Source organism: Cinclus cinclus, chromosome 6 (assembly GCF_963662255.1).
Source record: "Cinclus cinclus chromosome 6, bCinCin1.1, whole genome shotgun sequence".
In the NCBI taxonomy this organism is placed as follows: domain Eukaryota; kingdom Metazoa; phylum Chordata; class Aves; order Passeriformes; family Cinclidae; genus Cinclus; species Cinclus cinclus.
Window position 1 is genome coordinate 45,639,536 of NC_085051.1, and position 19,467 is coordinate 45,659,002.

The 19,467-nt window shown below is 40.5% G+C and overlaps 1 protein-coding gene across 3 annotated transcripts in view; it reads right to left on the minus strand.

The window, feature by feature from the left end:
- Nucleotides 1–19,467, minus strand: part of FOXN3 (forkhead box N3) — a 132,912-nt gene that overhangs the window by 68,887 nt on the left and 44,558 nt on the right. For all 3 annotated transcript variants that reach the window (XM_062495449.1, XM_062495448.1, XM_062495447.1), the window contains exon 3: nucleotides 4,956–5,020. In XM_062495449.1, coding sequence (XP_062351433.1) covers nucleotides 4,956–5,020 — 65 coding nt within the window. The remainder of the gene's footprint in view (nucleotides 1–4,955; nucleotides 5,021–19,467) is intronic.

Sequence of the window (19,467 nt, forward strand, 5' to 3'; positions counted from 1 at the left end):
CCTGCTGGTTTATTTCCACCTCAGCTCCTCCTTCTAATAGCTAATACTTGGAAAGATGAACTCCCAAATCTCCTCTCTCATTTCTTACAAATACCTAATGGGAAAGAGATTAAATGTCTTGTTTGGACATTTCAAGGATTCTCAAGTTTATTAGGAAGAAAAAGATCTCTGTACAATTGTATGCACATATCCAAAACAAACTGGTTCCTCATCTTTTTACATAGGACATCTCATTTCTGGTCTGTCCAAAGTTCATACAAAATAGACTTTCTTATTAGGAATGCAATTTTCCAGCTCAAATAACTCACCATTCTCAACTAAGAATAAAGTGATCCATGTGCTTTGGTACCTTCCTTGAAGTCTCACATTATGGCCAAGTGTCAGATGTCAGCAAATAAAATGTGAAAGCCACCAACCTGGACTGAGGGCATTAAGGATCAAGAAACAGCACTGTCCAGAGTCTCCATCTCATGCTGCTGTGGGTGACACCTGACCCTGTGAAGACAGTGTCTTCCAACTCTTTCCCATCAAAGCTTCTCACAGGTGGTGCCAGCTACAGCCACGGCAGCTGGACCAAGGCAGATCGTACACAGCTTCAAGTATCAGAGAAGAAAGTGTCTCTCTCATACAGTGCTTTTCCAGAGAAGAAGACAAGTCATCCCCAGGTAAGTATCCTGTCCCTTGCTCTGTTCTGGAGCATAAAGATGCCTATTCTCTGCAGCTGCTGGTAGAGAAAGAACTAAGCAGACCAGGAGATCTGGGGAGGGAAATTTGTCCTTTCTCAGACTCCCTCAGCCAACAGGGACCACAGGCTACATGCAACTCCTCAGTGCCCCACTTCTGTGTTCAAGGGGATGGATTTTTCCACCCTTTCTTTCCATCCTCACTTCTTGCCAAGGAAAGCTGAATTGAGTTCACTGACTGCTGCAATCCAGTTTGCAGGTGTGAATCCAGGTCGGCAGGATCTCTGAATAGTTCGTATCTTGGATGACGTAACATCCACAGGCAGCAGACTTAAATTGTGCTGACTGTCAGAAGAGGAAGTGGAGGACCTTGCTCACACTAGAAATCAGCCAGCTTGGCAAGAATCAGGGTTCTACTTACAGTAGGTCAGGCACAACTGCACCATCAGGTCTCAATGAGGAGGCCAATCTCCTTTTTTTTTTCCTCAACAGCAATAGGTACTGGATAACCCAGGTTCACTTTCCTCCCCCAGACAACGAAGACAAATTAAGACAGAACAAATTTGATATGAAAAGGCACTGTAATAGGCTGCAGTTAATTTATTAAAGTGTCAGGGCAAGTTAAGACTAAAAAAGAGCAGTAATTTTGTTGTTTTGGGTTTCCGTCCCTCAAAAGGGAATTTATATCTTTAAGAAAACAAACCAAACACCTCCACATTCCAGTTACATCTTACAAGTGGTATTCAGCCACTGGAATTCATATGACTGCTGCTAAAAGGTAATTTGAAGATATATTTTTATTTTAGTTTATTCAAGAAGAATGTCAGATATATTAACAGCAAAACAGTTTTATTATTACCACTGATATGTGAGCAAATGTATGCTCACGTCTGTAACACGAGCTTAACACCCAAGATCAGAGCAGAGGCAATGAAACTGCCCTTTTCAGAACACCATATTAGTTTTAAGGTGTTGAAGTTAATGTGATTATGGTCCCACCTATCTCCCCCAGTATAAGTACCTGAAGAGTTTAGAGTATGTTTAGATATTTTCCACCAAAAGGACTTTTTCCTCATATATATTTTACTATATAAAAAGGAATGTGTTGTGACAGATCTCCATATAGCAGGTTAGAAAAAAGTAAGCCATAATTTGAAACAAACACACAGTAACAATCTACAAATAAAAAAAAAAACAGAAAAAGAAAAGCAACAAGAGCAAAAACCGGTTTTATATGGAAATCCTGAAGGCCAGAACAGAGCAATTTCTATGGACACACAAGTAGGTTTTGAGAGAAGACATTAGAGTCTGGTAAGACTGAAGGTCCTACCTAAATTAAGCTCTGCATGAGACTTCTCAAGAAGACCAAGCAGCACAAGGATATAGGGAGCAACCATCACCGAGCAGGAGTCCAAGACTTCAAAAAGCACCTAGGCAGGTGACTTACTCAATACAGAGTAACTGGTAAGAGTTAATGCTAAGAAAAACAGTACCATGAGCCTCACAAAAACCAAACCAAACCAGACCAAAACAACAAAAACAAAACAAACAAACAAACAAACAAAAACAGCAAAAACAGCAAAAAACCAAACCACTAAGGCAGCCATCTTGTATATAATAAAATCATAGGCAAAAAGAGAATGGCATACATGTATTTCAAAATTCTTCAAAAAATACAATTCAGAAAGTAACACAGAATTAATCCTGCTCATGCCAAAAATATTAAGGACAGAGAATAGCTAAAATGAATTTTAGCCTCCCTTTCTCTTCCTTTGCTATTTTGAGGTGCACAGGTAACTGTTTTCTCAGTCACTTTCTCAGAAGAAATACGTTAAACTCTTTTAAATGGCTAAGATTATTTTGCCAAATAGTTCTGACATAAAATTAATGGAAATCAGGAGCACCTACAAGTCTTCCTGGCTAAAGAAAACATTGTGGAATTTTTTCCTCTTCATTCCTCAGACCAGAAAAAGAACATTTTTCTTAACAACTCAGAAGAAATGAGGTGTGACAAGTGCACGTGAATATCACATTTACTATAATTACAGAATTATTCTGTATTATTGTCTATAACAGTGAACATTCTTTTCAAACTTAGTAGAATAATTATCAAGTAAAAATAGTTTTAAATCACTTTACCTTAACTTTTGCCAATCTAAAGGCAGTACTATAACTTGAAACCAATAATTGAGTCAATTTTTCATTCTCCTGTTTGCATTAGGATGATTATAAGCACTGGAAAAAGACTTCAGATGGTTGGGTAACGTAGGTACTGACAAACATCTACACCTCATCTCACACTTCCCTGCACTGCTACCATTTCTCTACATGGGTCACCTGGAAAAAGACACTCAGAAGCAGCAAAGTCGTGGATGTGCTTTTTCCTGCTAAATCCTACATGTTAAAGAGTCTATTGTAGGGAAAAATACAAAGACAGAAATGAAAGCAAAAAGACAGAAAGGAAGGCTTCATTGATTTATCTTCTTGCTTTAAAATTAAAACCAGGAAGTGTTAAAAGATTACTTTAATGAGGTTTTTCTTCATACTCTCTCATCCTTCCAACCTCAGTTGTATCATGTATTTCACAATCCAAAGTGGCTGCATTTTCCACTTGAAATGGCAATGCCAAATGCCAATTCAGTTAAAGGTCTGTTAGGCTGTGTCAGTTGCTTGAAAAAGCAGTCATGTCTTTTCTCTATTCCTTTAAGATGTTGAAGATTTTGGGCTTTTAGATTTTCCACCCCAATATGCAAGGCAGAAGAGGACAGAGGAGAAAAGGGTAGAGAACAGTGTATTCCTCTTTACTGTGAGAAGGCTTTAAGCAACAACTGAGAGGGAAGACTACAAAACCAGCTGTTACTAATTCCTGGTATCTTGCATCTTAAGAAAAGGTAAAACATTTCTGCCATACAGACTTGACAAAGCAAGTTTACATTTTATCAACTCAGATTACAAAGACTACATATGTGCACATACCCATTTAAAATCAGAATTGTTGAAAAAGTGAAACAGATAGTTATTTCACTATAGCTCTTTTTCCTTAAAAAAAACAATTAAAATCCAGTTATTCTCATAAGGAAGGACGGTAAAGACAGTAGATCTGTCTGATCAGACTAAAGCCAAAAGCAGCTGAACTCTACAATTTATATAATCTCCAAGTGCTAAGAAATCTGAATGTATTAATGTATTTCAAATTCACTTGAACAAATCTCAACATATAGATATTAAACAGTTAGTCAAATTCTTAGATATGTGCAAGGAATTAACTTGAAAAATATTCTCAGGTAAACCTCAGATGCTGGATTTCTTTGGTGTGTAGAAGGTAAATATGCCTGACATTGAATTATTTGCTTGTGTGTCTCATTGTAATGCTCCATTGTAGGTGATTTGGATAAATGTCCCTGAGAACATTCTATAGCATTTTCTGTCAGAAGACAGACCAGAAAAGTCTTGGCACCAGGAGAATGAAAGAAAACTGAGACAATTCATGGATAAATCCTTGCAAAGACCATAAAACAATCCTCAATGGAGTAAGTTACTTTGCACCATTTACTTGCAGTCTGGGGACACAGCCTTCTGTGTTCCTAAGACACCTCCTTTAAGAGTGATGTACTCAGTGGCAGAAATATAAACAGACAGAGCAGTGAAAAACTATTTTAAGAAGTCTGGTAAAGTAGACTGAAAATCTTCAGCTATCAAAACTGCAGTCACATAGCTCCAGTATATATTGTTCATACAGTGGAAATTCAATATTTAATGCTGTTCTATGAATATAAGCACTATCAAACATGGTAGCTTTCTTGAGACAAATACTCTGGCACTGTTTTCCCCACTACATCATGGCTACCTACCTTCTGGTACCTTTTGCTATCAGCACAATTAAGCAGTAAAGAAAAGGATCTCTCTCAAAGAACAGCCTTGTTTCATCCACAGAGCTAAAAGCAGTGTGTTCCTGGAACATTTCCTTCTGGGCATTCTTTATCCACACAAATGGAAAAAACCAAAAAGCCACCCTTCACCATATATTACAAGCAAGCAATTTAATGATCTGAGGAAAGAAAAAAAGCAGCAACTTTCACAAACTACACTCACTGTACGTGGTAAAGCGTCATTTTCAAGGCACCTGATGCGCAATAAAGGAGAAAGGGTAAAGGAAACAAAAAAAAACATTTGGTTATTTCTTGCCAGGTGAGTATCAAAAATGCTGTGCAATTTGCAGAAGTTATTTCTCAAGTAGAACAGTTACTCCAAGATGTAGTATCTATCACCTACCTTGTAGAAGGGCTCCATTTCTCTTGAAAAAGGTGCTTCCTGGCCAAATGGGTGGACCTGATGTGCTAAAGGGAATAAGAAACAAATGTAAAGAAAATCACATTTGCATTATAAGTTGCAATTATAAGTCACTATTTGCATGAATTCTGCTTTGCTCTTAAAGCTAATGTAACATCATGACACTTTTGCCTTCAAACAAGGATCTAAAATTTCATGTTAAAAATAGGTTAATTTGACTCAGGATTGACATTTTCTACATGAGGAAAAACCTCCTCAGCAGAGCACACACCCACACTCTCTTGGAGGAAGAGAGAAAAAAGCAATTTCGAATAAATAATAAAAAACCTCAGATCAATGTCGAAACTATTCACTGAATTCTCAGTACAGCAAAACGCACGCCCTTTTCCAGACTCCTGCTAAAAACTCCAGTGCTTTATGGCTTTCACTCAGCTGTGACAACACGCTACCCCAGCTAAGGTGTCTGCCCAGGACAGCCCTGTTCGGCTCCCGCGCTTCTCCACCGAACCGCTCACGGCACCAGGAACCTCGGCGCTCCCGAGCCCTGGTCTGCCATGAGCACGGTGACCACGGTGGCTCCCGTCAGACCCTGCCAGGGCAGTGGCCATGGGGGCACCTGCCTGAACCAAGGCCCTGCCCTCAACTCACATGGGTCCAGGCCCCTCTTCTGCTTTGCCTCCTGCTCACGCAGGGGCTGCCCAAAGGTGATGGCCTCCAAGAGGCCACTCCTATCACAAGCGCAGCTGAAGGCAGCAACATTTCAAAGGCAGGAGAGGGAAGAGGAGGGAACGCTAGCAGGATCATCTGAACCTTGTTTCCTTTGACGCCTTGGAGCAGCCCCACAGTGCTACAGGCAATTGAGTGTGGAGCATCTGCTCCAACAGCCTGTGGTGCTGCAGGAGAGCGGAGGCTGTGAGGAACTTCCCTGCAGTGGCTGCCCTGCTACCACCACTTCTGTGGGCCAGAGGACTGAGGTGACCCGACCCTGCTCCTGCTGCAAGAGATGGCCGGGCCACGTTGTTCTTCTACACCCTTTTGTCTCCTCTTGAGTCGACAACTGCCATGCAAAATGCAACAAAATGAAAAAAGGTGCTGTCTATTACATTGACAGCATTACCAAAGTTCTGTTAAAATGCCATATAGAAGAATACCACTTCTTCCATAATTATTTTGCAGATAGTCTTGTGCTAATACATAAAAAATTCACCGTGTTAAAATAAGGACTGTACATAAATCCAAACCAATTACATGAGTAATAAAAACCTTCAATACTCCCGAACAAAAAGGTGAATTGAAAGAGAGAGAGAGAGAGAGCGGGAGAAAACAAAATGACCAAAAAGAAGTTAAGTAGGTCTACATTCTAAGTGCTGGAGAGCATGGGGCACAGACTTCTCTGAACACAAGCTCACTCCATAGTGCTTAATGCAACCAATTGTTTGCATTCCTTATAGTAAGCGCCTGCTCTTCAGTGTAGCTCCTCCACTCACAGGAAGGTCAAGAGCTGTTGAGCGCATTCACACTCCTGCAGGATTCACTACTGTAACACAAGTTACAGTATATCAGCGTCCCAAATAATCTCTGGAACAGGATCCATCAGGCTAACAAATGGAAAGCCATAGCATGGCGCTGATACTGTAGAGTTTTATCAATCAGAAATCATAGCATGGCAACTAAGGCCCAAGAGAAAAAAATAAAGAGTGAAATTCTGAAATGACACTGCAAAAGAAATTTGCTCCCAGGCTGTCGTAAGTGGGTGGAAGAGGGTTAAAGAAAGGAGTGGAGAAAGCATATATATTTGAATAGACAAAATGTCTCCACTAGAGAAACAAAACCATAGTGATTTATCTTATTTTCCAATTTTAAAAAAGGCCCAGAGCTCTCATAAAAATCTCAGTCTGATTCAGCACAAACACACATGAACTCAGAAAATTAACTGTGTCTTCCCGGGGAAGGAATTAAAGAAAGAGTTAAAGAATGAAAATATGTAAATAATGTACGGCAGCAACCGTCAAGCCTTTTGAACAACAAACTTTTGTGTTTGCAAGGGCTTTGCAGAAATTTACCTGTGTCTGAACTAAAATTGTTTTTGTTCCCAACTTTTTTCTGTTCCCAAACTTTTGTATGTGAAGTCTCAAAGGGTATTAATTATTAAAACATATTTCAAGTTGACAAATGACAGAGTTGCACTATCTCTCACTTTAAAGTGCTCAAAAGCTGCTGCCTCTCTGTTCCAGATTAGGAAAACATTTGAAGAAGTTCATTCTTCTAAATACCATCAATAAAAGCCCAAAACATTTGGTCCAACTCACACATTTTTTCAAATTGTTTCTTCAGTGTGGACTGTAAGCTACAAGAAAAGAATGGCTGGTTCTCCTACAGAAGTAACAGCATATTCGGCATTTAGGCAAAATAAAAATACAAAATCTGGGTCTACGATTTTCTTTCATAATCAATACCAGACATAAAATTAATATTTATGTCATTATTGATGGAAGAGTTTTTTCCCAAATTTGCCAACTAATCACGCTGACTAAAGTAATATCTCTTGGAAGACAAGCAGTAAGTAGTCTGAACTCTTATCTCGCTATGAAGAAACCTGGGGCCTAATACATTTTTGCTTTGCACATTTGCACTGGCCTACCTCTGAGAAGCAGATGAACACAGGGCACTTATGGAGGTGGGTGGAAGACAGACCATGATCAACCATTGTAAGCTGAGATGTCAAGCAAACATCTTGAAAGAACAATTCGTACAGTTTATGAATTAGACAACACATGCAACATCAACAGTTACCTGCCAAGGACCTTTGGTTTGATTTTCAGAAAATACTATTGTTTGAAGCATACAGGCAGCTAACAGGATATCCAGGCTGCAACAGTATTTGCAGCAAATGCATAAAACAGGATCCAGGGGTAGAAGTTCAGAGGCATCCATCCAGTTCATGATTCACCTCTCTCCAAAGCACAGTCATTGGCACTGTGGCATCTGTGCACCATCACAGGGAGCAACTGAAGTATTCACAGCCTGCTGAACCTGTATCTGAGAGAACTGATGGAGGAGGGTGTTGAACTCCCACGGAATTGGGAGCCACCTCTGATCAAAGCCCACCTTTCCCACGGATGTGCTAGCAATTTTTAATGGCAAGTGGGACTTGATTTCCACTCAAGGCAATCAATAAACTGTTCTTTCTCTGAAGACACAACCACCAGGAAACTTTGTTGTGCCACTGGACCCCAGGCATGGGAAGCTTCTTGACTACAGGGATTTTTCTGAGGAAAGGTTTTTCAATAGGAAAATGTTGCTTTGCTGAAATCTAAAACATTCTACAGGAATGTGTTGGTTTGAATACTGTTTCTGCTGGAAACCAGGCCAATATGAAGACTGTACAGCCAATGAAGGCTCATGGCAGCTGGCCAGCCCAACCAGGAGCTCCCAGAGCACACAGAAGCAATAATGTATATGAGCCCACCAACTAATTATTTCTATCAAAACATGGCAGACATTTATAAAAATCTTCAAAAGGTGCATAGGCTTCAAGAAACTTAAAAAAGGAAACATAAATCCTTTGTCTTCTGGAATTCCCATTAGAGCAAGGAGACTGCAGTCTTAAAGCCAAGCACTAAAAAAAGCCAGAGTAAGAATTCTCTTGCACAGTTCAGTATTTCACAACTATGCCAAAAGCTCTCACAGGCCTCTTTGTCAGAGAGGCTATATTAACAGATTTAAAAAACCCAAACAACTAAAAATTCAAACCAAATTCAATTGTGTGGGACTACACACCACAATTAAGGGATTATGAAAACACAGAAGCCAGGCAATAAATACAGGCCAGTGACTGTTACTAAATGTTACCAAATGGTAATTGAATGCTAACAAATATGTTCACAGAGTGATGGTAAAGGAGGAAGACATAGAAAGAGGGGAAAGCAAACATACAAGCCAGCACCAGCCTCTGAACCCACATTTCAAAGGCCTTCGAAGCTAACACTTCACTGCCCAGTGAAGGACAGCTCAGTGGAGAGGAAGGGAAACTGCTCCACACACACACACACACACACCTTAGCCCACCATGGCCAAGAGGAGGTGGAATTAGCTGCTGAGGTATGGTTGATGCCAAAGTACATCCTGGCTTTCAGGAAAGCCAGAACTACAGGGCTGGACAGCCTGGTAAAGGACAGAAATATGAACAGCATCAGCTGTAAGCTAACAAGCTGCTGCACACAAAATATCCAACACAGTCTGCAGTAAACAAACAGCTGCTAGACCACAGACAGGAAGCAAAGAAACAGGGGATGTCCTCTCCAGCCCTTACCAGCAACAAAAATGATGGGAACAAGAAAAGACGATTGACTAAGTGCCTCTGCATCTAGCTCACTGCAACTACCTGCTTTTGCCCTGAGGGCAATGCCAGCTCTGAGGACAGCTACATAATTGAACAGAAGCTGCCACTGCCAGGTGAAGGGAAAGAAGGCATTACTGTACCATGCTGTTAAGTGTTCCATTACCAACCATCCACAGTGCAAAATGCTTCTCTGCCAAGTCTCGCCAACAACTCTGACAAAGAGTGAACTGAAGGAAATGTCAAGAACACCAAACCTAGAAGCAATAAATAACTTCGTCAAAGAGGAACCAATGAAGCATCTTGCAGGCATAGAAACACACTTCCAAAAGTTTCTGAAAAGCAACTAAATCACAGTTAGTCTTATATTCAAGTTCTTAATAACAGTAGCTGTAGATGCCATATCTGGATGGAGCTCATTAAACCCTGTATCTAGAGGCAGCAGGGAATGATGCTCTTGACAAGCACGTTCAGCTCCTGATGCCAGCAGGGTGCAGCCTGTTACTATAAGGTATATAAATGGTTGTCCAATTGAGATTGAAGATTTTGGTTTTTACCATTACTTGAGAAGTATATTTAGGATGCTGCCGTAACTGAGGAAAAAAGGTTAAGTATGTTTTTGTGGGAATACAGCATTCCTTGATGCTGGAAGATGAATAGTACTTCCTTAGAGCAATCACCCTATGTAAGGCATGGGAAATGTTTCCAATGACAGTGGTGAACAGTCTTCTTGGCTCCTGGGCTGAACAAATGTGATTTGCAGAGTGACTCTTGAATGCCACAGGAGGAGGTCACTTGGTCCAAACCACACTACAACGAGCTTGTAGAGTGAACAGACGACAGACAGCAGTTCCTGACTGGTGACTCTTCTAACACTTGTCAGCCCTTCACCGCTTGCAGCAGACATCTGGTACCTTTCCACTGTTGTATCAGCTTCAATTTTAATGCCATAACTGCATGGGGGAAAGCAACACCACTGCACTGTGAAGAAGATCTATTTCTCTCCACCTGGGTATGTAATCATATTTGTTTTAATTAATTGATCGCTGTCATTATACTTTTTGAGCAATACAGAAGTATTCCTGGACCTGTAATACTTGTGTTTTGCTAAAAAGGGAAAGAAATAGTCTAATTCTTGCCAGTAACTTGCTGGCAGTTAATACCACAACTAGCCATCACCCAGCAAGAAAATGAGCAAGCTTCCTCTCCAAGCAAAGTAAAAAGCCCTCTGCTAACCTGAGCCAATGACAATATATTAAAAAAAAAAAACCTTGAAGGCTGGTGATAAGGTATTTCCTGACTTCAATGAAAACTGATTAATACTTTACAGATTTAAATATACAAACCCAGTACTCCATCTTCTCAAATTTTCCATAACTGACAAAGCATTACCGTTAAAGAGATTTATGAATTCACAATACAGATTTTCAATTTATGACTGCTAATCTAATATTCTGGCAATGCTTGTTTCTTTGCAATTCTCTCCTTTACTGTCTCTTGGTATCTCTCACTTACTGCTCACTTACTCACTTACTGAGATCGAGACTTTAAGCTCCTAGATGGAGTCTTTCCTGGTTTCTCTAGGCTGTCTAACACATTTTCAAGTGAACAATAAAATTTTGATCCCTTGCGAACTCTAAACGAGTTTTCTATATGACACAACTGCCAGAGGAATTACATCTAATTTTCATTAAAGACTAAAGAGAAGTTGCTCATGAAATCCACTCATGAACAAAATGCCTGAAAATAGAATTTAATGCTTTTTGAAGGATGAAGTGAAAAGTTGGTCAAATCTTTACATTCTCCAAATAGCCAAAGCCATTCTCTTGCCACGGTCCTGACTTAAGTAATTAACAAGACATGGTGGGGAGTGGGGCAGGTGAATTAAAAAAGTTAAAATAAAACTCTTATTTTCAGAACCAGGGGTAAAAATGGTAATTCCTAATTTCAAGAAAAACATGGTCATGGTGTCCTTGGGAGCCCATCAACGACTCTGCTGTGGCACTCAAAAGGCCTTCTTCTCCCCTATGTGAGTACTCTCTAGCCTTCTGCCAGAATGTTGGTCTTTGGTGACAGCTGAATATTTTACATTTATGGACAACACAAGATTTGTTTAAATAAGTGAAAGTATCATAATTTTGAGAGAGTAGTTGTTTCAAGACAGATAGCTATTTGAGGTACACCAGCCTCATAGTGCAAAATGAAAACCTTTCATCAGCCTGTGTTTAAATATTTTAAGATGTGTTTTGTGAACGCAAGATGATTCTAGGCTGAATACTGAAATAGAATAAAGTCCAGATACATTTGAAAATTCATGGTGAGGCAACTGTCCCATGTTACTTTTAATTAAAAAAGATTTGTCTCCACTGGGAATTGGGAGAGGCTGCCTATCAGCCTCCAATTCTAATTCTGCCTCTAACACTGAAATCACACAGTGACTTCAGGCAAGTAAATTCATCCATTCTGTCTGAGCTTTATTTTTCTTTTTTTGTACTGAAAACAGGCTTACTGACATAGACTATATATCTCTGGAAGGAATAAAGAATTGTTAAATAACAACACAATAGGTGAGGGAATAGTCTTTTGAAGTGCATGTAGTTAAGGAGGGACCAACACAGCTCACTTCTAGAGCACAGTTATTTGTTCCCACTTCCCTTATTGTCAAGTAAGTAAAAATACAAGGTTACTTCACTTGCTGAAGTGCTGTGTTTCTCCTTATTTCACAACTGCTATTAAATGGTTCCTAGACTGTCACTGAATGAATAACTGGTAGCTGTCAGGCAGGGGAAACTTTGGAGTTACCTAAGCTTGCTCCTGACTCCTGCTCTACAGAGCATGCCTGTGCCAGCTCAAGCAGGAACCACAAGTCAGTGCCCTGAAGCCTAGATGAATAGAATATTCCTTTTAGAGACAGCCACTGGCCCCTTTGACTACTGAGGACTGTGACCTCTTTAGGGCTACAGCAGCATCAAATGCTGACCCGGCCAACAGGGAGAAGTTTGAATCTCTTCTATGAAATCAGAAATGGAGCACTTCAGTTCTCTGCTTCCATTTGCTGCAAAACAAGTGGGAAAGAAGAGGTCTGCTTCTGGTTTGGTTTCACTTGCTTAAAATTGCACTGGAAGAAAAAAAAAATCTTCAATCTCAGGTTCTGGAAAACAAATGAGTCCTAGACATTGTCTATACCTAAGGTTCACTTTCACTTTAAACTTAATGTAAAGAGTCTGCTTGGCCAGTTAGTGCTATAGTACAGTCAAGGCTCTAGAGAACATCCACACTGACCACCTGAACAACTGAACTTCAGTGAAACTGCAGAGCTATTAACCAGGCACAACACGGTAATGTTCTTCTAAAAGAAGGATTCTCCCAAATCAAATCTGATTAATTTTTTTAAAAGCCAAAGGTCATACAATTCACTTCTGTTATTCTAGTCCTGAATTCTCCATTTATTATCTTGTAGAATTTCAAACAGCTTTGCTGATAGACCTGCCTGGATTTCAGAAATATTTCCAACATGAGGCTCCCACCCACATCTCTAACCATGGCTTAACCACGGCCTGTCAGTCACCTGGACTAGAGAGTGACGACAGGCACACCTCCACTGGAATGGCTCGTCACCCATTCCTGAGAGCACACCACTTGTCCATTTTAAATACACCAATGTACCTTGAACATGCGCAGTTATAAACATGTACATGCAAAAGGGCAAATCTGACCTCAAAAGCAACAGAAATAGATGGGGAAAAGGGAGGTGAGGCCCTTAAGTTGTTTGTGTATATGTGTATATGTATGTATGTGTGTGTGTGTGTGCGCGCGCACTCCACCAACTGCTTCATGTTGCTTGCTGAAATTCTTGTTTATCCCCTATTTCACCAATTTAAGAACTAAGGGAACTCAAAACTAAGCATGACCCACAGGCTGCTGCCAGTATGAACTCCCCCTCCACCACTTGCTCAAAGCCAAGGTGCTTACCAGCTGAAATTTTCCATTCTCGGTCTTTCTCATTAATCTTGAATGAATGTGGTTCAGATGATTCAGAACTAATCTGGCTTCTGGAATTACAGCAGCAGAGGACAAATGAATGTTTAACCTCTCCCCTGGAACATTTAACCTCTCCCAGATGCCAAGGGTACTTTTGCCCGGGAAGCTTAATGTGCTTATAGGATCTGCAATACTGCTGCAGAGGAGGTTGCTGAGATTTGTACTCACTGGGCCATACACAAAAAAGTGTTGGATGCACATGTCAGAGAGATATGTAAAAGCAGAAAATACTACGATGACGATGATGATGATGAAAACAACATCAAAACAGAAGTATTCTCGTATTCGAAAAGCGCCAATTGCATATTTCATTATCTCAATTCCACTTTTTCCTGCACCTACTACCTAAGTCCAGCATTCAATACTCTTATCCCCCAGAAGACCTGAACCTGAGGACCATACTGCACAGCATGCACAGTGCTCAAAAGACAAATGACAGATAATTTGTGGATGCTATCACCAACACAAAAGCTTAATGCAAAAATATCATGTTATCCTTAGGGACACATTTTTAGAAATAAACTGCTAAGGCTTAAAAAATTGAGGATCACAATGTATCAGTTTTCACTCATTCGTATTCCCAAGATTATTCCTTTTGAAGAACTGAGAGTTGTATTTTAGGGATGGGGAGAGATATCCCAATACACACAAAAAAATCCCTACAGCATCCAACAATGGGCTGTTTTTTCACCTCAGGGTCTGGGTCTACAGACTCAGCAAAAGAGAACATAGCATTTTTTGCATTCAGAAGCATTGTAGAGATACCACCTATATAAATTCTCCCACTCATAGGGCTACAGAGAAATAATTTCCATTCAGAGAAAGGAAAACACACATAGAGGTAACAGGGTACCTCCAAAACCATCCAGTAAACAGTGGCAGAGCAGAACCAGCCCCCAGACACTCCTCTCAGCTCCAGGCCCCTGCTGACAGCCCACAACCCACACTGCTCCAGGGCTCCTCATCACTGATTGACATTAGCTGCACCTACAGCAGCTCAGCTTTTCTCCTAAAGGTATCCCACATGTTTCAGGTTGGTTGCGGAGGAAATTAAAAGCCAAATTCTAATATGCCTTCCACTTTATAATAAATTTAAAGCAAATGGCACAAGTTTGACCAAAACTATGTGCCACTATTTGACCAAAATCCCATCAGCTCAGTTCAGTCAGGAGAAGATGAAAATATTCCACTTATTCTTGAGAACTCTTCAACTCAACAAGGCCTCAAATTCAAGGGGCAGAGCAGATGAGACCTCACTTACACCGCAAAAGTCCCTTCCCTCTCTACAGCCTCTGCCATAATGAAGAACCCCAATGAACTGTTGGCTAGGAAGTGTGTGTGATCTGGTCTTCCCTGGTCTCTGAAACAAGAGATCTCCTAGCTAATTTTACAGGAGCAATAACCACAGCACACAACTTCCAGTATCTTCTACTTAAAATTTACAAAGTAGAACTATGGAATGAAGAATTTCATACATTCTGCATATCTATCTATACACAAATACTCAGAGGACTTAATTTTTTCTTTTCATTTAACAGAAAAATAAACCTCCCACCGGTAATGGGAAATAAAATTCAGTGTGTATCTTTATCCCTAATCCTTACCTGTATGAACAGCTATTCAGCTTTTGAGAATATTAACAATGTACTTAATAATATTCTAGTAATTCTCTCAAGTTACAATATTATCTACATGAATGAAGGAACTCAGTGAGGAAAAGAAAAGCTGACCTTCACAGAATTTATAGTGAGAAGTCTCTCTTCTACCTTTAGGCCAGTGATTTCGCATATGACTGATGAAGCTGTATCGCTAAAAAGGAGAGTCTTTTTCCCAAAATTGTCTTAAAAGATTGTCATTTCAACAAATCTCAGCTTCCCAGTGGAATCCATGATGTGGTCTGTTTCCCTCTGCTGCTTCTCCTCAGCTGTTTGGGCAGAATTTGGCTGGACTCAGTACAAGGCCTTAACACTGCTTTTCACTTGGAGTAGAAAGCAGAGGTGTAGGAATAAAGGGTATATGAAGAAGGTGAAGTTTTACAACTGCTTTTGCAATGAGGTACATGTTTCTACATTTCTGTTTTATCTGCTGCGACTCCATGTGGTGAAGGTTGAAAAGAATCATTATGAATGCAGTCACAAATACCAGAATTTCTTTTTTCTGCGTAGTGTGTCTTTACAGCAGTTTGTTAGTAACCTTGTGCCAAAACACAAAACCATAGAGGGAGACTAGAGTCTAGGCCATCTACTCTTTTTTGTTAAAGCCCATGAAAGTTACAGAATAAACCCAAATATGGCAATGCAGCAATCCTAAGTGCACCACTCCCCCCCCCCCCCCCCCCCCCAAACAGCTGTGGTTTAGCAGCCAGTGGAGGAGACCTCACATTCTCAACAAACCAAGAGGTTCTGGAAGGTCCATCAGCTGGTGGGTAACCCCAAATCCAGAGGTATTTCACTAAGGAACAGCACAATGTTTGGAGGCACCAAAAGGAGCTGCTAAGGATGGGAATGGTTACCTATCAGATACTGTGTAATTCTTTCAGTTTAACTGGTATCTGCCCTGCAGTTGCAAAATGCTCTTATTAACTAGCAAAAATACGTTCAAGAATGTATATGCGCTCTCCCTCTGTGTAATTAATCCCCATAGTAAAGCTGGTCCTTGAATCACCTCAAGTACAGAAAATCAGTGAGCTAGATTACAGGAAACAATTACTTATGGTACACTGGTGTTTAGAAAGAGACAGTGACACCCTGACATCCCCAGACAGCATCTGAGCCCTCTAAAGCTGCAAATCACAATAAGTATCCAACTATGCTTTTCAAACATCAGATGATGCAAGCTTGTTCATTCTAGTGAAATGATACTAATCAGTCATAAAATGAATGGGACACAATCTTTTAAACATTGAAGAGGCAATAATTTATAAAGTATCAGTTTACTACAACAAATTAAGCAGAAATATTTTCTTCATGTGTCAATTGTAAATTCTGACAAATCAGGGAAGGAAAAAATGTAACTAATTACTTTGCCAAACCACTCCAGTTAATTCTCATGTTGGTGGTTTCACAGTTAAGTCTTTTTTACAGTGTCATGTGCAGAACACCACTGAATTTTCCAGCCAACACACAATCGGATAATAGTAAATACGCATGAACTGGAAAGCAGCAAGCTCAGGCATTTGCAGGACTGAACTGTCCAGACAGCTGCCTCTGCTGCATGTGGCCAATACACCTGCAGTTCTCAATTCAACTGGAACATGCTCAAGCAACAGCTCTTTTTTAGAAATCCCTGCACCAAAATTTCAGATCACAGACAAACATGACTGGAAGCAAAGCAGCCTTGGATACCTTCAGCAGAAATTGCTGTCATCTCATTCCATTTTTGACCCTTTTGAAACCATTTTTCTGTCCTACTCCTAAGAGGACTTGCCACTCTGTTGTCATTACCAATCCCTGTTTATAAACCATCTCGTCCTCCACATTAGCTCCTCTACTCATTCTGTTTTAGGGTTTTATTATTGTCTTTGTTCTATTTCAGAAATTTTACAGCTCATTTGTACAGCCCTTAGCATCTCAGCATGAGATAACTTCACAACTAAAGTCTTACTAAAGCTATTTACACAATTCCTATGGACAGGACAAGGGCCTGTGTTTCTTCATCAACCTGTGTGGAAACTCAGTGGATGAGTTTGTCTCTCAGTCTCTCTCTTCTCTTCTTGGAGGGACTCTAGACTAGGCTGTAAAGGCTAGAAAGCCTGAGATTCACTACATTAGGCGAGAGAAGTATAATGGAATAAAAACAAAATGGAAAAAATGTAGCATTTAACAAGGGCTCTGCATGGGAACTAAGACACTTGGTTATAAACAAGTCCAAAGATGACAACTCAGCTCAAAGAAAGGTATGCAGAATGCACTATTTTAATGGCTTTGTCTAGAGATAAAGGGAAGGTTGTTTTTCTTTTGAAGGAAAGGTTATTCTCTGTTTGTTCCCCATACAATCTAATCTTGCCTATTATTCAGGCTACAGTAGCCTGAGTGGCAAGATGATGCTTGCTAACCTCTCAGTGCCACACTGGAAAACAGCTTTAAGCGTTGAACTTAAGAGGTCTTTTCAAACGTTAATGATTCTATTACTTGCCTATGGAAGTAGTTTTAACAACGGCTTATGTGAAATGCAGAAGGGAAATCAAGAGCATGGCAGAACTCATTACATCTTCATGATGAGAAACTTTCCAGAACTTGTAGGCACAGTGAACTGAAAGCAAAGGTTTCAAGCCTGCCTGCATAGGTGTTTTGCACTCTTAAGTTCCATCGAAAAAGTAAAGAAAGAAAAAAGCAGGTAATCCATAACAGCTGTGTGATCCCTACACAACTATTGCCTCTAAGCTACTCCAAGAGGAACAGCTTATTGGGAATGGCAAAAGAAGCGTCACTATTTCACGCAGTCTTGCATGAACAGACTGCATCAAAATATTTCCTATTAAATTCACAATGTCTGTAGTTCTGTTTTTTTTTTTTTTGTAATTCCCCCTTTTGTACTTCTCTTTCTGAAGGAGAGGAAGAGGGAAGACCTCTCTTTCTGCTGTCTCCAAGCAAGCTTCAGTCTTCAGTTCGAGACTATTATGGTGCTACGTGAGTGTGTATTGTGTTCTCTTCAAGAGGGCAGCAAGGCTTAGTGCCTGCTTCCCTCTCCAAGGAAGAGAATGATGTTCCCCACTATGGCACTGACCGGAGATAGTGCTTTTAATTGAAGTAGGAATTGCCTGACCTGCATCTTTGAGCAGGCCAACAAACAAAAACTGGCACTGAAATTCATCAGTAGGATGGTTCATGAAAGGGTGACTCCAGTGCTCCAGTGCCAGTTTCATAGTAACCACCAGGGAAAAAGGTTTCCCCAAAGGAAAAGAGGGTGTTCAATCTGCCTCCTTTTCTTGGCTTCCCCTTTAAAGAATACAAATAAGCTTCCTGAAAAACAACAGGCCTTTTGATGAGGTAATAGCTTTCCTCCATGTTTTTGTTTGTTTGTTGAAAACACTTGGATTTCACAGGAAGCAGTAACAAACACAACCGGGGATCAACTTTGTTAAAGAACCTTAAAAATCAACAGGACACACATCTCTTGCTTCAGCCCCTAAACTGGATTGTCTCACTGGCTCGAGCAAAACTGCTGAATTATTTCCCTAACAAAAGAAAGGCGCTTTTAGGTCCTATAATCTCATTTCAAATCCTTTTACCCACTCCCTTTTCTTTTTGGCCTTGAAATTGCAATCCTCTTTCAGGACTAATCTCGGGGCTAATTGGTGCCAGCACTCCAGTTTCTCTCGCCATTTTGTCCCCTCCCTACCGCATTGTTCAGGTGCCGAAAAGGACAGCAGGCCAGGGTTCAGTGCCCCTGTAATGAGTCTGTTCCTACAGAGTAGCTGTTAATAATTAGCAGGAAGCATTTTGTCTTTAAATTGCACAGCTTGAGCAGCACAATTTCACAGAGCCAGAGAGCTGCTTCACTGTTGCTCATGAAGCTCCCCAAGTTTGCGGGTGATGTGCAGGCTGGAGAGCAGTGCGCAGGGTTGCCAAGCCCAGGCAAATCCTCCCAGCTGGGCACACAGGGTGGCACAGGCAGTGCCAGCCTCTCCACAGCTCCCTAGGGCAGGAAGGAGGGAAACAAGGAGCACCCTGCATACATCACCTACAGCAGCTGCCGTGGAATGAATCAACATGATGGGACTCGGTGTGGTGAAAGGACAGTCTGTGTTTAAGAAATATTCCAGAATACAATTCCCTGAAGAATAACAAGCAAAGAGGGGATTTAAGACAGCCTTCTACTTTTCAGCTCATGACTGTATTTGCAGGTAGTGCCAAAAAGGAACAATTACATCTCTTACCAAGGGAATAGCAGTGTTGACCGTTTTCCATTTTCTGACATTTTGTCAGACTTGGATGCAAAATTAGTTTTTCTGTATTTGGAAACTTCAATCTAGGAAGTGCATTAAAACAAAACCATAAAAAAAGCTGCTTCCAATGGATGTTCATTTCCAGGAAACCTAAGGCTAACCTTGAGTTTTGATTCAGGCAAAATAAGCCAAAAGCTTCAGAAGTTTTCAAAGCTTCGGTTTTTGTA